We start from the raw sequence: 14620 nt of genomic DNA, 5'->3' as shown, positions 1-14620 counted from the left end.
TTTCCATATATTTACTGAACAATACATAAATTTAAATTGAAATTAATTTTAATAAATTCTTTGGTCGAATCTACTGCCGACGATCACAAGTGGTTTGCTTAAGTTGGTGACGTGCCGCGCATGCGCTGTGGGTGATGGACGCGAGGTGGGAAAATTCATTCTTACGCTACTGTGCGAACCTGTGATTCAAACATGATTTTCAGAAACAGTTTGTAAGTCTACGGCGCTTAAAACCGGACACACATACTCCTCAGCTCTTCAGTCATCCCCGTAAGTGCTCAGTTTGTCAGCCCGTGTTGCTGCGGTGTGCATGTGAGAGAATTATGGTTCACTGTTTGCTCTCGGGTCCTTTCAACACGATGTAACGACGTGGTCCATTTTATTAGCATAGCCTGCGTTTGCATGTTCTGTTTTTGTCGAGGATTTTAGCAGCTAAGTCGCTGATAATGAGTTGTAAAACCGGACCAAACGACACGGAGCAGACTAAATATTGCAAAGGCCTCGTTGACACGCATGTCAGGTCGAATGCGAAGTAGCATCGGTCCCATGTGTCAGATACATAAAATGCCCTGGTATCACTTTGTTGTGCGAAGTTTTCAAAGCAATGGGAAGAAGACGAGATCTCCAAAAAGACCAACGTGAATCTGCCCTCATATCTGGTGCATAGCAGAATATTTAATGTCCTTAAAGTGGTGTCCGGGTTAGCTTATGTTTCCGTGGCTTTCACAGACACTTTCATTCATTCTAGGGCTTCAACTAACGCTTATTTTCGTATCGGTGAATCTGCCTATTATATTCTCGATTAATCGATTAGTTGCTTGGTCTCTAAACTGTACACAAACATAAATTAGCAACAAAAAACAAACAAACAAACAAAAACAAAAAAAATGCCCGCCACAGTTTTCCCTGAGTTGTTGTTGTGTCCGAACAACAGTCCAAAGCCCAAAGATCTTCAGTTTGCATTGATATAGAACAGAGAAAACCTAAAAATGCTCATTTTGGGGGTCGGGGACAAGCAAAGTTTTTTGTTTTTAAAATTACTCAAAGAACTAATCAATGAAAATAGTTGCCTTTATTGTCTAATTGGTTAATCGACCTAATTGTTTCAGCTCTAATTCATTCTGTCTGTCACAAGGATTTCTGTCTGTATTCTGAGTTAAAGCGGTGCCCACCAAACCACTGTACTGGAGGGTACACTTTGAGCATCTTACTTAGGGATGCAACAACCCTTATTTTAGTTATTAATCCATGTTGTTGTAGTTGTTAGTGTCAGCACTAAACTTGACATTTAACTGTCAAACCTGCCACGTTATTGCTCTCCCAGTCGTCAGCGCTACAACTAACGATTGTTCTTACTATCCCTTAACGTGACGAGTGTCTTCTAGATTAGTCGAGTACTCGTTTTGCATATAATATGTAAAACGCTGGGCCCGAGGTGACGTCCTCCAATGTCTTGTTTTATTCCATCAACAGTCCAAAAGTCAAAGATATTTGATTTTATATCATACTACAAAGAAATGCATAAAATCTCAATTGAGAAGCTGGAACCAGTTTGGCATTGTTGCTTAAAAAATAACTAAATCGATTATTCGATTATTAAATAGTTGCCGAGTAATTTTCTGCTGATTGATTGATAGATTAATTGACTTGTGGTTGCAGCTCCCCCTATCATGACTGATACATTTTAGTGAAAACAATAGCACCTTCAGTGGTTTGAACTACCGATCACCAAAAATTACTTACAAACAGCAGGTCTCAGCATCTCTGTGTGTGGAGGCTGACAGCACAGACTACCAACCAACCTTCATTCTGAATGTGATCTTCCTCTGTGAATCTGCAGCTTACCTGTTTGTGCAGCATGAAGATTGCAGTAGAAGGCTGTTGCCATGGGGAACTGGACAAGATCTACGAGACCATCAGCTATCTGGAGAAGAAGGAAGGGGTGGAAGTGGACCTGCTGCTTTGCTGTGGAGACTTCCAAGCAGTGCGAAATGAAGGAGACATGAAGTGCATGGCAGTGCCAGCCAAGTACAGAATGATGCAGACCTTTTACAAGTCAGTTCCCTTTTCTTTTTTTTTCGTTTAAAAAAAAAAAAAAAAAAAAAAAGCAAGACATGAGCAAGAGAATTTAAAACTTAAATTTTACTCTCTGTTGCAGATACTATTCTGGAGAGAAGAAGGCTCCAGTCCTGACCATCTTCATTGGAGGGAACCACGAGGCTTCCAACCACCTGCAGGAGCTTCCTTATGGAGGCTGGGTGGCACCCAACATTTATTACCTGGGTAGGGACCAGCAGATAAATAAATGGGATTATTCAGTCTGCCTGACTATCTGTCAATTCTCTGGCTTGACTTTACCGCATGTCCCTAGGTTACGCTGGCGTTATTCGCTACAAAGGGATCAGAATTGGTGGCTTATCTGGAATCTTCAAATCACGCGACTACAGAAAGGGTGAGTCTTTTGACCGTCTGGATGATTGAAGTAGTACGTACCGTGCAGTATGTTTACGAGGAATGTGTGCTCTTTAAGGTCACCATGAATTCCCTCCGTACAACCCTGATACTCTTCGAAGTGTATATCACATCCGAAATGTCGAGGTGTTCAAATTGAAACAGGTAAATGCCGCGGTTTCAGCTCGTCCGCTTGCACACGGCTCAAAAGATCGTCCTCTTATTCCTCTGAACTGTTTATTGTGATTCATAAACGTTTATTTCCACTAAGATTCAGATGCCCGTAGACATTTTCATGAGCCACGACTGGCCTCGTGGAATCTACTACTACGGGAGTACGGGGGAACTGCTACGAAAGAAGAAGTTTCTGCGTCAGGAAGTGGAGTCAAACACTTTGGGAAGTCCTGCCGCTGAGGAGCTCCTGGCTCACCTCCAGCCCAGCTACTGGTTCTCGGCACATCTTCACGTGAAGTTTGCTGCCGTTATGCAGCACCCGGTGAGAGTGACAGTTTTTCTGCAGCTTGCTGTGTTGCTGCTAATGTCAGTACCAGCCACTGATACATTTTGGAGTTTTAATAATTCTGAGTACCAGTCCTCTAATACGCAAATGTATCACACCAACTCAGTGAATTCTCTTGTCTTTAGCCTAAAGGTAATGCTGCCCCGCGCGTAACCAAATTCCTGTCTCTGGATAAATGTTTGCCCTATAGGGAATTCTTACAGGTGAGAGGAGGTTTTCTTGTTAGATATACAGAAATCAAGTCTAGTTGAAGGTGTGGGGACAATATATACACTTGTGTTGCAGATTGTGGATGTTCCAGAGAGACCGGGCTCATCTGAGGGTCTTGAGTATGATCCAGAGTGGCTTGCTATTCTGAAGGCCACGAACAGTCTACAGAGGACCACCCCTCACCCCTGGAACCCCCCAGAGAATAATGGCCTGCACGAACGGTACACGGTTAATCAGACATAGTTATGTGCAAAAGTTTGGGTACCCCCCGGGCAAATGACACATTTGGTTGATTTTTGAAGTGAAAAGTAAAAAATCCAACCCCTGCAGCCAACAGACATTAACATGAGCATCTCTTCAAATTTGAATGCAATGTTACTTTTTATAATTAAACTGTAATTGTAGCACGTGCAAAAGTGCAAATCACTACTTAGTGACCCCCCCCCCCCCACAGCTTGCAAACGCTTTTTGTTGCAGCTAAGAATCTTTCTATTCTTGATCGATGAATTTTCTCTCACTCTTCCTGCAGATCGCTTCCTGTTCTGAGATATTTCAGTCTGTCCTTCACACACAGCAGGTTTAAGATCTGCCCACAGGTTTTCAGTGATGCTCAGGTCAGGGGGTCTGCGGGGGCCTTTCCAAAAGCTTCAGCTTGTGTTTCCTAAAGTAGTTCATGGTGCATTTTGAGGTCTGCTTTGGATCATTGTCCTGTTGTAGAAGCCAGACTCTTTTCACTTTCACTTTGTTGCCTGTCTACAGGTCATTTGCTTCCTGAATTTGGTAAATGTTTCTTGTAGAGGAATGCATTCTTCCCTTTATCTGCCACATGACCCAAAGCAGAATATTTCCAAACCCCAGCTGGCAAAGAGTGGTCACTAAGTACTGATTTAGTAAGGTGCCCCGATTACTTTTAATGTCTGTTTGCTGCAGGACGTGTATTTACTTCTTTTCACTTGAAAAATCAACAAAACGTGTAATTGGCCCGGGGGGCACCCAAACTTTGGCCAACAACTGTAAAAAATACAGGCAGATCCAATGCAGTCAGTGGGAAGTTTCAAGTGAAAAGGACAACAGAGGCGTAATCATCACTCATTTATTTACATATGCATTCGTGAGTTTAAACGGTTTTCCAGTTGACTGTGAAAGTCTGCTGATAAAACCAAAAGAGAACCAGCTTCAAGCAGTAAATTAGCTGTAAGGCTGAGACAGTTCCAGCATGCGCTTGCATGTCGTAATTCAAGGAGAACCTGCTTTTATAAATCAGGCCAATTCTTACAATTAAAGCTTGGCAAAGTTCAGCTGCCTGAACATCTTCAGTGAAACCTCAGGCAGTGAGCGAATTTTTACCTCACAGAGGGGAATCTTATACTTGCGTTACGCTGCTGCCAACGCATTGTACTGTCTTGGAGAGTTTGGATTTATTTGTATATTCTAGTCATGCAGCTTATGCCGGGTGTCACAAATGACTGTGATAGAGACTGCACACTCAACCCACAAAAAACGTAATCCAGGATCTTTTGTTAACACTGACAATAGCAACGCGTTTGGTTCAGTACTTTCATCAAGCTCGCGAAATTGTGCAATGGACCAAAGGCATAAATACGCACACAAGCTTTGCAGTGGCATGCAGGTGTGCAAAATAGGCTCGACCAGCTCATCTTTACCATGTAGGTGCGAAAAACACCACAGAAAAATACACACTGGAAATAATAACTAACTAAAGTACTGTATTTAAGTTTTTAGGGTTAGTTTTTTGTGTTCATCTTGCAGTTGACAGCACCTTCACCCTGTAGTACTTGCTCTAGACAAAGCTTTTCTCTCTTTTCATATTCAGTTTTTTACCTTGAGACATACAAGCTGGAAACAGATGGTGTTCACGATTGATGCTTACAACACATGAAAATAGTGGATTTTAATAGTCAGTAAATCGACTAGTTTCCTATTCCCTCTCATACTTTTGCATCTCACTTAGACAATAATGACACAGCTGTTGGACTTCCAGTTTTGAATCCATGCTTTCTTTCATGATGTGGATTGTGTATATCCATCAGGTGGGACTTCAGAGCTTCAGAAGCAGCTATGATGCAGGTGGTGGAGGATCTCAGCGGGGAACTTGCCATTCCAGACAACTTTAGCCGGACGTTGCCACCCTACGACCCTAACAAGCCCCAGCCCCACGCCGCCCCCAGCTACAACACCAACCCTCAGACGACCGAGCTGTGCGCCACGTTAGGTCTCACAGACATCTACGCCCAGGCTGGGCAGGGAGGGGACGAGCTTGGGAGAGTTCAGGGCAGTACCGGGGGGGAGGAGGAGGATGACGAAGATGGAAATAGTGTGGGAAGCGTGGATGAGCCCAGCGAGTATCCAACCGACACTTCGGGATTGTCGAGTTCGTTTAACCCCGATGAGATCACTATAGAGGACGAGTGGGAGGAAGAGGCAGAGGAGGAAAAGGAGGAGGCTGAGTCAAAAGCAGCCGTGAAAGGAGATAAGCTCTCTGACGTCCCCATAGGTGGAATCCACACCCCCAGCCGTATGGTTCTGCCAGAGCCCAAATCTGATGTCTCACCCACTCACCTGTCCCACCTTATAAACCTGCCACCTCCCTCCCACTCCACCCCGGCAGCAGCTCGCTCTCACACTGGAGCAGAAAGGGAAGGACTCTGTGAGGGCGGGGACGAGGACACCTCCGCTGCACGGATCTTAAAACGTACCAGCGATGAGACTGGGGATCCTGCCAGTAGGGGCACAACTCCCAGAATCAAACGCAGGAACCAGGTCATCTACACAACAGTGGAGGATGAGGAGTGTGAGGATTAGGGGTCAGGGTGAGATGAGGCAAAAGGTGAGGACACAATCCATGCCGTTTGTCACAGCGTGTACACTTCTCCATTAGTTTACATTGATTTGTAAAACTTGGCATTAATTTATGTATTTACTGCCTGCTTTTTATACAGCTTCCATCATGAGCTAAACGAAGCGGAGTTATTCAAATGCCCTAAAAGCAGACTGTACATGACAAAAGAGCGTTAGTTTCTGGATTCAGTTTCTACAGAGAGGCAGTTACAGCCATGAACATTTTTGTTAAAATGTGATCACCTTTTTATATATTTTAATCAAACCAAGAAAATTTTAGAGAACAGATTTTTGCGTTCTGTGTTTAATTTTTTGTACATGTAACTTTAAGACAATAGCAATGATTAAAGAGGCTGGAAAATTAAAATATCCTTTTTTAAAAAAGAATAAATGCCATCATACACCATTATACAGCCACTCGGCAAACACTCAGAAGTGACTAATAAAAACGTGGCTGTTAATGTCTTTTGTTTCACTTATCCGAGGCAAGTGAAAGAAAAGCGATCGGCATGCTGCACTCAAAGCGCCATTCGCAGCTTTATTGAACACTGTACCTACTGTAGGTGCTGAAGGAAAAATCCAGTCTTGTTTTAATGACCATCACTGATGAATGAATAAGTGAATGCAGTTTACTGCATGTAATGAGCTGACGAGCTGTTGGCGTCCTGGGGGGAAGAGCAAATCATTTTAGCTTTTGAATACTTAGTGAAAATTGCGTTCTACTTCATATGCCAGTCCAATTTGGAGACCCTTAATTACTTCACCGTATTTTCATCAAAATGCCTTAATAATGCATGGTTGTTTAAAAAAAAAAAAAAAAAGCAGAAGAGTAGATTTCCTGAACACCAGTATTTGTTTAAATCAAACACAATTATAACATTGATTAGAGTCCTTTTTTAAGCGATCCATTCCAGGTTCACAAGTGTGCTCTGCTAAAGTCAACATACACTTTCATTTCATCTAAGACAATAATATATAACATAGTGTATTCAATGAGATCTTTTTACATCCATACAAAGAGCCAATACAGTATAGCCTAATGACCGGGTGCCAAGTTATTGATTTACGGTACAAGCCAATATCAGAAATGATTTTCCTGCACTTTGCCTACAAAGCAACCACTTAAAGAAAGCCTCAAACATTATTCACAGAGAAAAAAAACTGGGAATAGGCACTTGTTTTTGTGTGTGTGTGTGTGTGTGTGTGTGTGTGTGTGTGTGTGTGTGTGTGTGTGTGTGTGTGTGTGTGTGTGTGTGTGTGTGTGTGTGTGTGTGTGTGTGTGTGTGTGTGTGTGTGTGTGTGTGTGTGTGTGTGTGTGTGTGTGTGTGTGTGTGTGTGTGTGTTCATCAGTTCTGTCATTTTATTCAGCCAAGCTTTGGGCAGCAACCAAACAGCACACAACTCTATTTTAAGAGCATCATATTAAGTTAAATGAATCAGTCAAACCGTTTAAGATCACTATGATTTCATGTTCACCAACAACTTAGCCTCAGGACAAAGGGCAGATGAGGAACGCAACAAAAACACAACCTGGCCAGATTTTCTCCTACAGGGCAGGGTACAGGTCTATTACAGATCTCATATTTTCTTACCTTTCTGCCTTTCACTCCGTCCCTAACAATTCTTTTAGGACACCGGCCCCCTATATCTTAATTTACCTGGTGCCAATATTTTAATCTGGGCAGAGCCACAGATGGGCTGTCACTCACTGTAAGAATTGAAAAATGAGATTAAGCTCTTCATTCAAAACAGGGACTTAGTAAGTATGCGATGCTTTCTTTGGGTTTGAGGGATGCTTTCTTTGCTACATACATAGCAATATTAAAGTCCCGTGACTTCATACACTCAATATCAAGCCTATATTGTTGCTATAAGGAGCTACAGCCTGTGATGCTTAAAATTTTTCCTTGTGAGCACTCAAGCAAGCCCCTTGAAGCCCAACCAAAATTTCACCAATCTGTCGTGAAACTAGCAAGTCTGTCGGGCCAAATGTATCTGTGAGAAACACAATGTAAAATCATTAATCTTGTAAAGCCAAACAATCTCATTAAATCAGAACTTTTGCTAAGTTTAACTGTTTGCTTCACAATATGAGTTTGAGTTTCTATGTGGACAAAAGGAGAATGAATGGAATGGAAGGGATGCCTCAGAGACACCGGAGCACCACTACCAGCGGTCAAGATTAGTCAAAACACAGGACAATAAATACGCACTGTCTGATGTGGGCCTGGATGGAGCCAGTGACACCGGGGAAGGTCAGGCAGGACAGAGAGGGATTATGAATCATGGGATCGTTCCAGGGATACAATATGTGGCACTATTCACAGCAGGATTTGGTTGATTCATGACTAGGAGGAGACGAAGCAAGCAGGTGCAAGCTCTGACAAGGAGAAGAAGAAAGCCGCCACAACCAAACTGTTTGGCTTCTTTATTTTATGATTTGGCCGTTTTTTTTCTCCCTTCCTGTCTTGGCCACTCGCCAGCGTGTGCTGCTCAGTTTGTGCATTTTTACACAATCAAACGGCTGTGACTTAAATGTTGCAAGGCAGAGTGAAAAACGAAAGAAAATTCACAATTAGTGCTAAATACTACAACAGGCTTGCCACTGTCTTCCACATTCTTTATTTTACTCCTCTCAATCTCAGTCTTCACCAGACCTCCGCTTGTAATTTCCAGATGCAGAATCTCAGTTGTTGGTCAAGAGACACAGATGTGAAACCTCGTGTCTTTTTCCTCCATCTCTGCTTGCTCTCTCTTTCCTCTTATACTCTCCTTTGAATTTCTGTCTGCTTGGACAGGAGGATGAATGGAGGGGAACTGGGTGAGTAGATACTGGGTTTCCCCCCCTTGCATCAAGCCCACCCCTGTAAGTTGGTTGAAGGAGACAGGATGGTTGAAGGGCTGTGGTGGTGTAGATGGTGGAATACTGGTGGGGGTTGTGGAGGTCTAGTTCCCACCGCAGCAGGCTCGGGTAGAGTGGGCATCTGGGTCCTGGAGATTGACTCCCCGATGTCGCGCTGCATGTGTAGGGTTTTGGGTGTCTGTTTTTGGCATCTTTTTTGCTGCAGTAAGAAGAAGTAGTTCAATCTTTTGACATGTCAGTCTCAGATGTTTTTTTATCTAACTAACAACAGACCCTATAACTAGAAAGCATTTGGAGAGCGCATGTGTCCACCAAGGAAAAGTTCTAAAAAAGCTTTTATGAGGATTAAATCAGGAGAAGATAATAGATGTTCAAAAAGGGTGTCTGTAGGTCGATAAAAGGCTTAAAACACACTGAATTTAAAAATGAAAAGCTTAAAAAAAACAATTAAAAACAAAGGCCTTAGTAGGTATTAAAAAGTATTACATTGAATTTCTAAAAGTCTTAAATATTTTCTCTCGCCTACTGCCTACTAACTGATAACCATCCTGGACTGAACATAGGTGGGAGTAGTGACTCTGACAGCTTAAATCTCAAGCCCTTCCGAAATAAAAATCTATTGTTTGTTAAAATGTTAATGGCCACTCACCAATGGCCAGGAAGAGCTCATTGACGTTCATGGCTGTCTTGGCGGAGGTCTCCATAAAGAGCAGGCCAGTGTCTTCAGCATACGTCTGGGCTTCCTGTGCCAAACGGACACACAAACAAACACAAATATAACATCAGCAGTAATTTGAAAAGCTACGAACACTAGCCAGAGGCTGAGAAGAACTGAAAGGTTTCTTGTCTACAAATAGCAGGCACTCAGAGTAGAGCACAGACCTCTGACGACACTAGACAAATCTCTAAACCTTGAAGTGCAGCCTCGACAACAGAAAAGGGTTCTGTTTTGTATGAGGAAAAGGTAAAAAATGTGCTTCATGTCCAAGATATGGTTAGGCACAAGTCTGATTTCAACTCCCATCAATTAGCCCTAAATGTACATACAGTATAAATACTCCTAATCAACTGTTTGCATGTGAATACGTCCCCCTGGTCCACCACAATCTCAGTGAAAAGAACTGCCAAAGACGTGTAATTTCATTAAACTGCGTTGGCGAGGTCCTCCAGCAACACAAACTATACCAGCGTTACACGTAACTGTGGCTACTTATAGCAGCCATAGTGCCAGTAAAACTAATCAACTGGGTCAAATCATATCAAACTGTTGTTCCCAGTGGTTTCAAACCAAGTCCCCAGATCATAAAGTTATTCCTCAAGGATCAGTATTAGGCCCACTGCTATTTACTCTGTATATAAACAATATTTATTTTCCAACTCATCACTGTAATGCCCGTTTTTATGCTGATGATAACGTTGTGTATTCCATAGGCCCCATTTCTAACCAGGTCCTCTCCAGATTATAGGCACCTTTCTGTTTCATTTAAAGCTTGTTCTAAACTGCAAAAACACAAAATGTGTGCATTTCACAAGAGCATGAACCATTAACATTCCCAATCCAATCCATGCTCTAAATGGAATTCATACAGTACAGCATTATAAATACTTAGGAATTTACTTAGACAGCAGATTGTCCTACAAAACTCTCGCTGAACATCTTGCTCACGCATTAAAAGTCCTAATTGGATTCGCACGCTGAAACAGAAAAACCATTGTACAATCTACCATACTGTCTACACTGGATTATGGCGATATCCTGGCTATTGAATTCATTACAAGAGGTAGCTGTCGCACTCACCACTGTGATACGAAAAGTTCAGAGGTCATCGCTGGCATCTAAAAGGCGTCAGCATACCTTGGTCTTCATTTATAAGGACTTGCTATCTCAAATGCTGAGATATTTAACATCCTTGGTTGAGTTCAGAGCTAATAACCACGACACCAGATCACAGAATAGATTGGCTTTAACAGACTTTAAAGCTTTACTACCTTATTTTTATATATCGCTATTTATCTTACTATATCTATATAGATATATATAGAATAATATTTGTGACTTTTTTTAATTAGAGTGGTCGTGCATGGCCAGATTAACATCCCCAGGAGGGCAGAAATTAGTTGCTGGGCCCCTATTGACCTCCACTATGCATGGTAGTTTAATTATTTCCCCAGAACGAAAACAGGGCCCAGAAACCAGTACTCCAGAGCTAAGATGACTGGTGGATTAATCAACCAGAAGAATTATGTAGACCCAAATAGTATGAAGTAAATCATGCTTTTGGGGCCCCTAGGCAGTTACGTGCTTTTCCCAGTTGGTAATCAAGCCGTGTATTTGTGTGTGTGTGTGTGTCTGTGTGTGTGTCTTCCAACTTCATAAAGGTAATCCATTATTGATTTAGTTTAGGCTATAGCCCACGAAGAGGGGGTTGGACGGGAGTGCGTTACCTCATACTCTACTAGTCTCTTTTCTGCCAGGTCAGCCTTGTTCCCGGCCAGGGCAATAACAATGTTGGGACTGGCCTGCCTCTGCAGCTCCTTCACCCAGGCCTTGGCTCTCTCAAAAGTCTCCTGCACAAACACAGAACCAAGGTCAGATAAACCAACGACACGCGTCTAAATACCAGGCAGAAATGACAGAGGTCGCGGGTGCTGTGCACGAACGATACATAAACTATAATATAGGAATTTATTCATCAGTTTGGGCACAAATTGCTCATCCCCTGAGTTGTCGTAAGCAGGCAGTCTAGTGATATAATATTAATATTAATATCAGATTGTCTGAGATATTGGTTATATATTATTGTAATGTAGGTTCTGTGTTACACTGAATTTCATCACTTATTTGGCAGTTTTAGTTGCTCCTGCAGGCAGCAAGAGTTATTACCCAGAATAATAATTTGGACGTTTTCAGTATTGCCCAGAACCACATAAACAAGTAACTAATGAATTTATCTGTTCATTGCATACCGGCTTGGTGATGTCAAAGACGACGATGGCAGCCTGAGCTCCACGGTAATACATAGGAGCCAGGCTGTGGTATCGCTCTTGTCCTGCAGTGTCCCAGATCTCAAACTTCACTGTGGTATCATCTAGACACACTGACTGGGCCAGGAATGCAGCTGGACATAAAGACAGACAAAGGACAGGTCAACAGGTCTTCCCAAAGCCTTCCATCACTCACCTTTTTTGCAGTGGTGGAAAGTAACTAAGTACATTTACTGAAGTACTGCGCTGAGGTACAGTTTTGAGGTACTTCACTTGAGCATTTCCACGTTATGCTCTTCTTATACTTCTACTGCGCTGCACTTATCTGACTGCTTTAGTTACTATTTCCTTTTAAGATTCACTTTATTAATACAAAATACAATCAACAATACATTTATATTTATACATTGTGATATTATAGATTAAGCCCTCTGGCAGTTATTTAAAGTATCTTAAATTAGCTCCACCTTTACCAGCTGCAACATTAAAGTAGAGCTACAACTGCTTATTTTCTCATTATTGATTAATCTGTCGATTACTTTCTCTATTAACAGATAAATCGTTTGGTCTCTAAAAAGGTCAAACAATGGTGAAAAATTCCCATCACCATTTCCCAAAGTGGCGGCAAATGTCTTGTTTTGCCTGAGTAACTGTCCAAAACCCAAAGATGTTCAGTATATAGTCATGTATGACAAAGAAAATAATCGAATCGCAGCTGAGAAGCTGGAAGCAGAGACTATTATTTAAAAAAGACTCGAAACGATTATGAAAATAGTTGTCTATCAACTAATGCCCCCCTGATCACCTGCTTAGCATTTTAACCAACACAGCGTACAACCCTCTTGCCCTCTTACCCCTACAGTCACCACAGTGTTCGCATTTCTCATCCTCACCTCCTATGGTTGTCTCCTGGAACTCATCGAACTGTCCCTTGACGAAACGCAGCACCAGGCTGGACTTGCCCACGGCCATGTCGCCCAGCAGCACCAGCTTGAACTGGCAGATCTTGGTCTGTGGTAGCGTGCCGTTGGAGCGGCCTCCACCACCTCTGGAGCTCATACCGGCTCGCGTAGGAGACGGCAGCGGGGCTGGGCCTCCTCCCTGGAGCGAAGACAGGCGCCGCTGGGATGTCAGTCTCTTTCCCCCAAAACGGACTGTAGTCGGGTCTCGCCGATGATGTCTTGACCTCTCTTCTCTCCTGGTTTTATCTGTGTGAAGAAGTGACAGGTTTTGTTTTGGTGCAAGATTACATCATGCTTTGCCTCACATGCACTTCTCAAGGTGACGGAAGCCTCTCCCGGCGGACCCAGAAAGTCTAAAGGGTAGGGTTTTGCGAGGAGAGGTTTCGGTCTTTCGTGAATTCAAGAAATAGCAGGACACAAGTTTGCAGCGCAACAGAACTCCCGCACACCAGCGGGATGCAAATAGTGGTCTGTGGGCCACATCCGGGCCTCCAATGAAAATATCTGCCCCCGGATGAAATCTGAGGTTTTCCCGTCCATTGTTCGCCATCAAAGCTTTTGCATATTTTTTCACTAATCTACTGTGGGTAAGAATGTAAATAACAGGCTTCCATAAATCCCAATAACAATATAAAAAATAAAAAATTAATGATTTGAGGCTCCAACACAAACAGGGAGCAGTCTAATACACACGGTGTGATGATTTTAAAAAAAAAAAAAATTATTTATTTTTATGACAACAATAACGAGAGCTGCAACAATCGATTAGTCGACTCACAGAAAATGCATAGGCAGCTATTTTCCTAATCGGTCGTTTCAGGCCCTTCTCAAGTAAAATGCCGACTGTTTGCTGGTTCCGGGTCCTCAAAACCTGAGGCTTCGATGCCTCTCTCCGCTGTGTAAGACGGTAAAAACTGAGTCTGACCCACGACGTCCAAGGACTGGGGTTTTATGAGGAAGGGCGGAGATTTGCCTGACATGACACCAAGGGGGTAGCTGGACACCGGTTGGCATCGCAGCGGCACTGCCGTACGTTTACCCGCCCCGAGCGTCCGATGCGTTCGGCGGCGAGGGTAGAGTTCAGCAGGGACCCCGCGCCTCGGATCGCTGTCCCCGACCTCGCGGACCCCGGCGGCTGAACATCGCCGCCGCCGCCGCGGCGGGCGAGCCATCGGTGCGGAACCTGACTCGGACCTCGGCGTCGCGTCGCGAGGTGCCCGCGCGGAGAGCAGCGGGCATTCCTGCGCTCCGTCGCTATGAGGTTACTCCCATAACGATACGGTATCAGATCACCAGCCCGTATCTTGCGTTGTGCGCTAAAGGGGACGCCGCTCGGGTCGGACGAGACAGAACTGACTAAAAGCTTCATATTTCGACGCCCGGTCAAACACACCAAGGCCACCGTGTTCGTCCGATTAACGTGTCCTCGCTGAGGGGGCGACGTTCAAATATTTACCGTGTATATCGTCGTCTCAGCGGCGCTGGTATCGCAGGCTTAACTGTTGACAATTTGGCTCTCAGCTGGTAGATGAAAATGTTAACACACTTCCTGTAAACTAGCGCAGGCGCACTCAGTGCCGCATTGTCAATCGCGTGAAGAAGAACCGCATTCTCAAGTCGGTGTTGCCAGATTCGACAAGAAGCGGCCGAGTCGTACCGGAAATCGGACAATTAACTGAGCCGAATTCTACATTAGTAGTCCCCGTTTGCAGTGTATCACTGGATGTGCAGAGAACTATCACCGGGTTAGTCAGACACTGAAGAAAACGT

At 43.5% G+C, this 14620-nt stretch overlaps 2 protein-coding genes across 5 annotated transcripts; one reads left to right on the top strand and one right to left on the bottom strand.

Annotated features, from left to right (window-relative positions):
* The first annotated feature begins 101 nt into the window (after window positions 1-101).
* Window positions 102-7226, top strand: dbr1 (debranching RNA lariats 1). 3 transcript variants are annotated; one of them, XM_040149363.1, is made up of 10 exons: window positions 103-270; window positions 1841-2055; window positions 2159-2283; window positions 2372-2452; window positions 2531-2616; window positions 2723-2947; window positions 3097-3174; window positions 3257-3402; window positions 5233-6029; window positions 6142-7226. In XM_040149363.1, exons 2-9 carry the CDS (start codon window positions 1859-1861, stop codon window positions 6002-6004), a joined length of 1710 nt encoding a protein of 569 aa, XP_040005297.1. In that variant the 5' UTR covers window positions 103-270; window positions 1841-1858; the 3' UTR covers window positions 6005-6029; window positions 6142-7226. The 3 variants fall into 3 exon arrangements, with proteins under 3 accessions (XP_040005298.1, XP_040005297.1, XP_040005296.1); XM_040149364.1 differs by having other exon boundaries at window positions 102-270; window positions 1858-2055; window positions 5233-7226; XM_040149362.1 differs by having other exon boundaries at window positions 5233-7225.
* A 90-nt stretch (window positions 7227-7316) lies between these two features.
* On the bottom strand, window positions 7317-14431 carry rab5b (RAB5B, member RAS oncogene family). Of its 2 annotated transcripts, none has more exons than XM_040149243.1 (6): window positions 14307-14431; window positions 12782-13096; window positions 11871-12022; window positions 11349-11471; window positions 9553-9646; window positions 7317-9102 (listed from the first exon to the last, which is right to left on the bottom strand). In XM_040149243.1, exons 2-6 carry the CDS (start codon window positions 12945-12947, stop codon window positions 8987-8989), a joined length of 651 nt encoding a protein of 216 aa, XP_040005177.1. In that variant the 5' UTR covers window positions 12948-13096; window positions 14307-14431; the 3' UTR covers window positions 7317-8986. The 2 variants fall into 2 exon arrangements, with proteins under 2 accessions (XP_040005177.1, XP_040005178.1); XM_040149244.1 differs by lacking the exon at window positions 14307-14431 and adding an exon at window positions 13629-13826.
* Between the last annotated feature and the right edge of the window lie 189 nt (window positions 14432-14620).

Source organism: Xiphias gladius, chromosome 16 (assembly GCF_016859285.1).
Source record: "Xiphias gladius isolate SHS-SW01 ecotype Sanya breed wild chromosome 16, ASM1685928v1, whole genome shotgun sequence".
NCBI classification, from domain to species: Eukaryota; Metazoa; Chordata; class Actinopteri; order Istiophoriformes; family Xiphiidae; genus Xiphias; species Xiphias gladius.
Note: the sequence above shows the minus strand (reverse complement) of the source record. Positions and strands in the feature narration are given on the sequence as shown.

What these genes read in the sequence shown, in the direction of transcription:
- dbr1 (XM_040149364.1), top strand. Translation starts at nt 1,859, where the DNA reads ATGAAGATTGCAGTAGAAGGCTGTTGCCATGGGGAACTGGACAAGATC. An exon ending in ACCCAACATTTATTACCTGG is followed by an intron (nt 2,284 to 2,371) that starts GTAGGGACCAGC and finishes GCATGTCCCTAG; the next exon opens with GTTACGCTGGCGTTATTCGC. An exon ending in AATAATGGCCTGCACGAACG is followed by an intron (nt 3,403 to 5,232) that starts GTACACGGTTAA and finishes TATATCCATCAG; the next exon opens with GTGGGACTTCAGAGCTTCAG.
- rab5b (XM_040149243.1), bottom strand. Translation starts at nt 12,947, where the DNA reads ATGAGCTCCAGAGGTGGTGGAGGCCGCTCCAACGGCACGCTACCACAG. An exon ending in TCTTTGACATCACCAAGCCG is followed by an intron (nt 11,472 to 11,870) that starts GTATGCAATGAA and finishes GTGTTTGTGCAG; the next exon opens with GAGACTTTTGAGAGAGCCAA. An exon ending in AGAGACTAGTAGAGTATGAG is followed by an intron (nt 9,647 to 11,348) that starts GTAACGCACTCC and finishes CGTTTGGCACAG; the next exon opens with GAAGCCCAGACGTATGCTGA.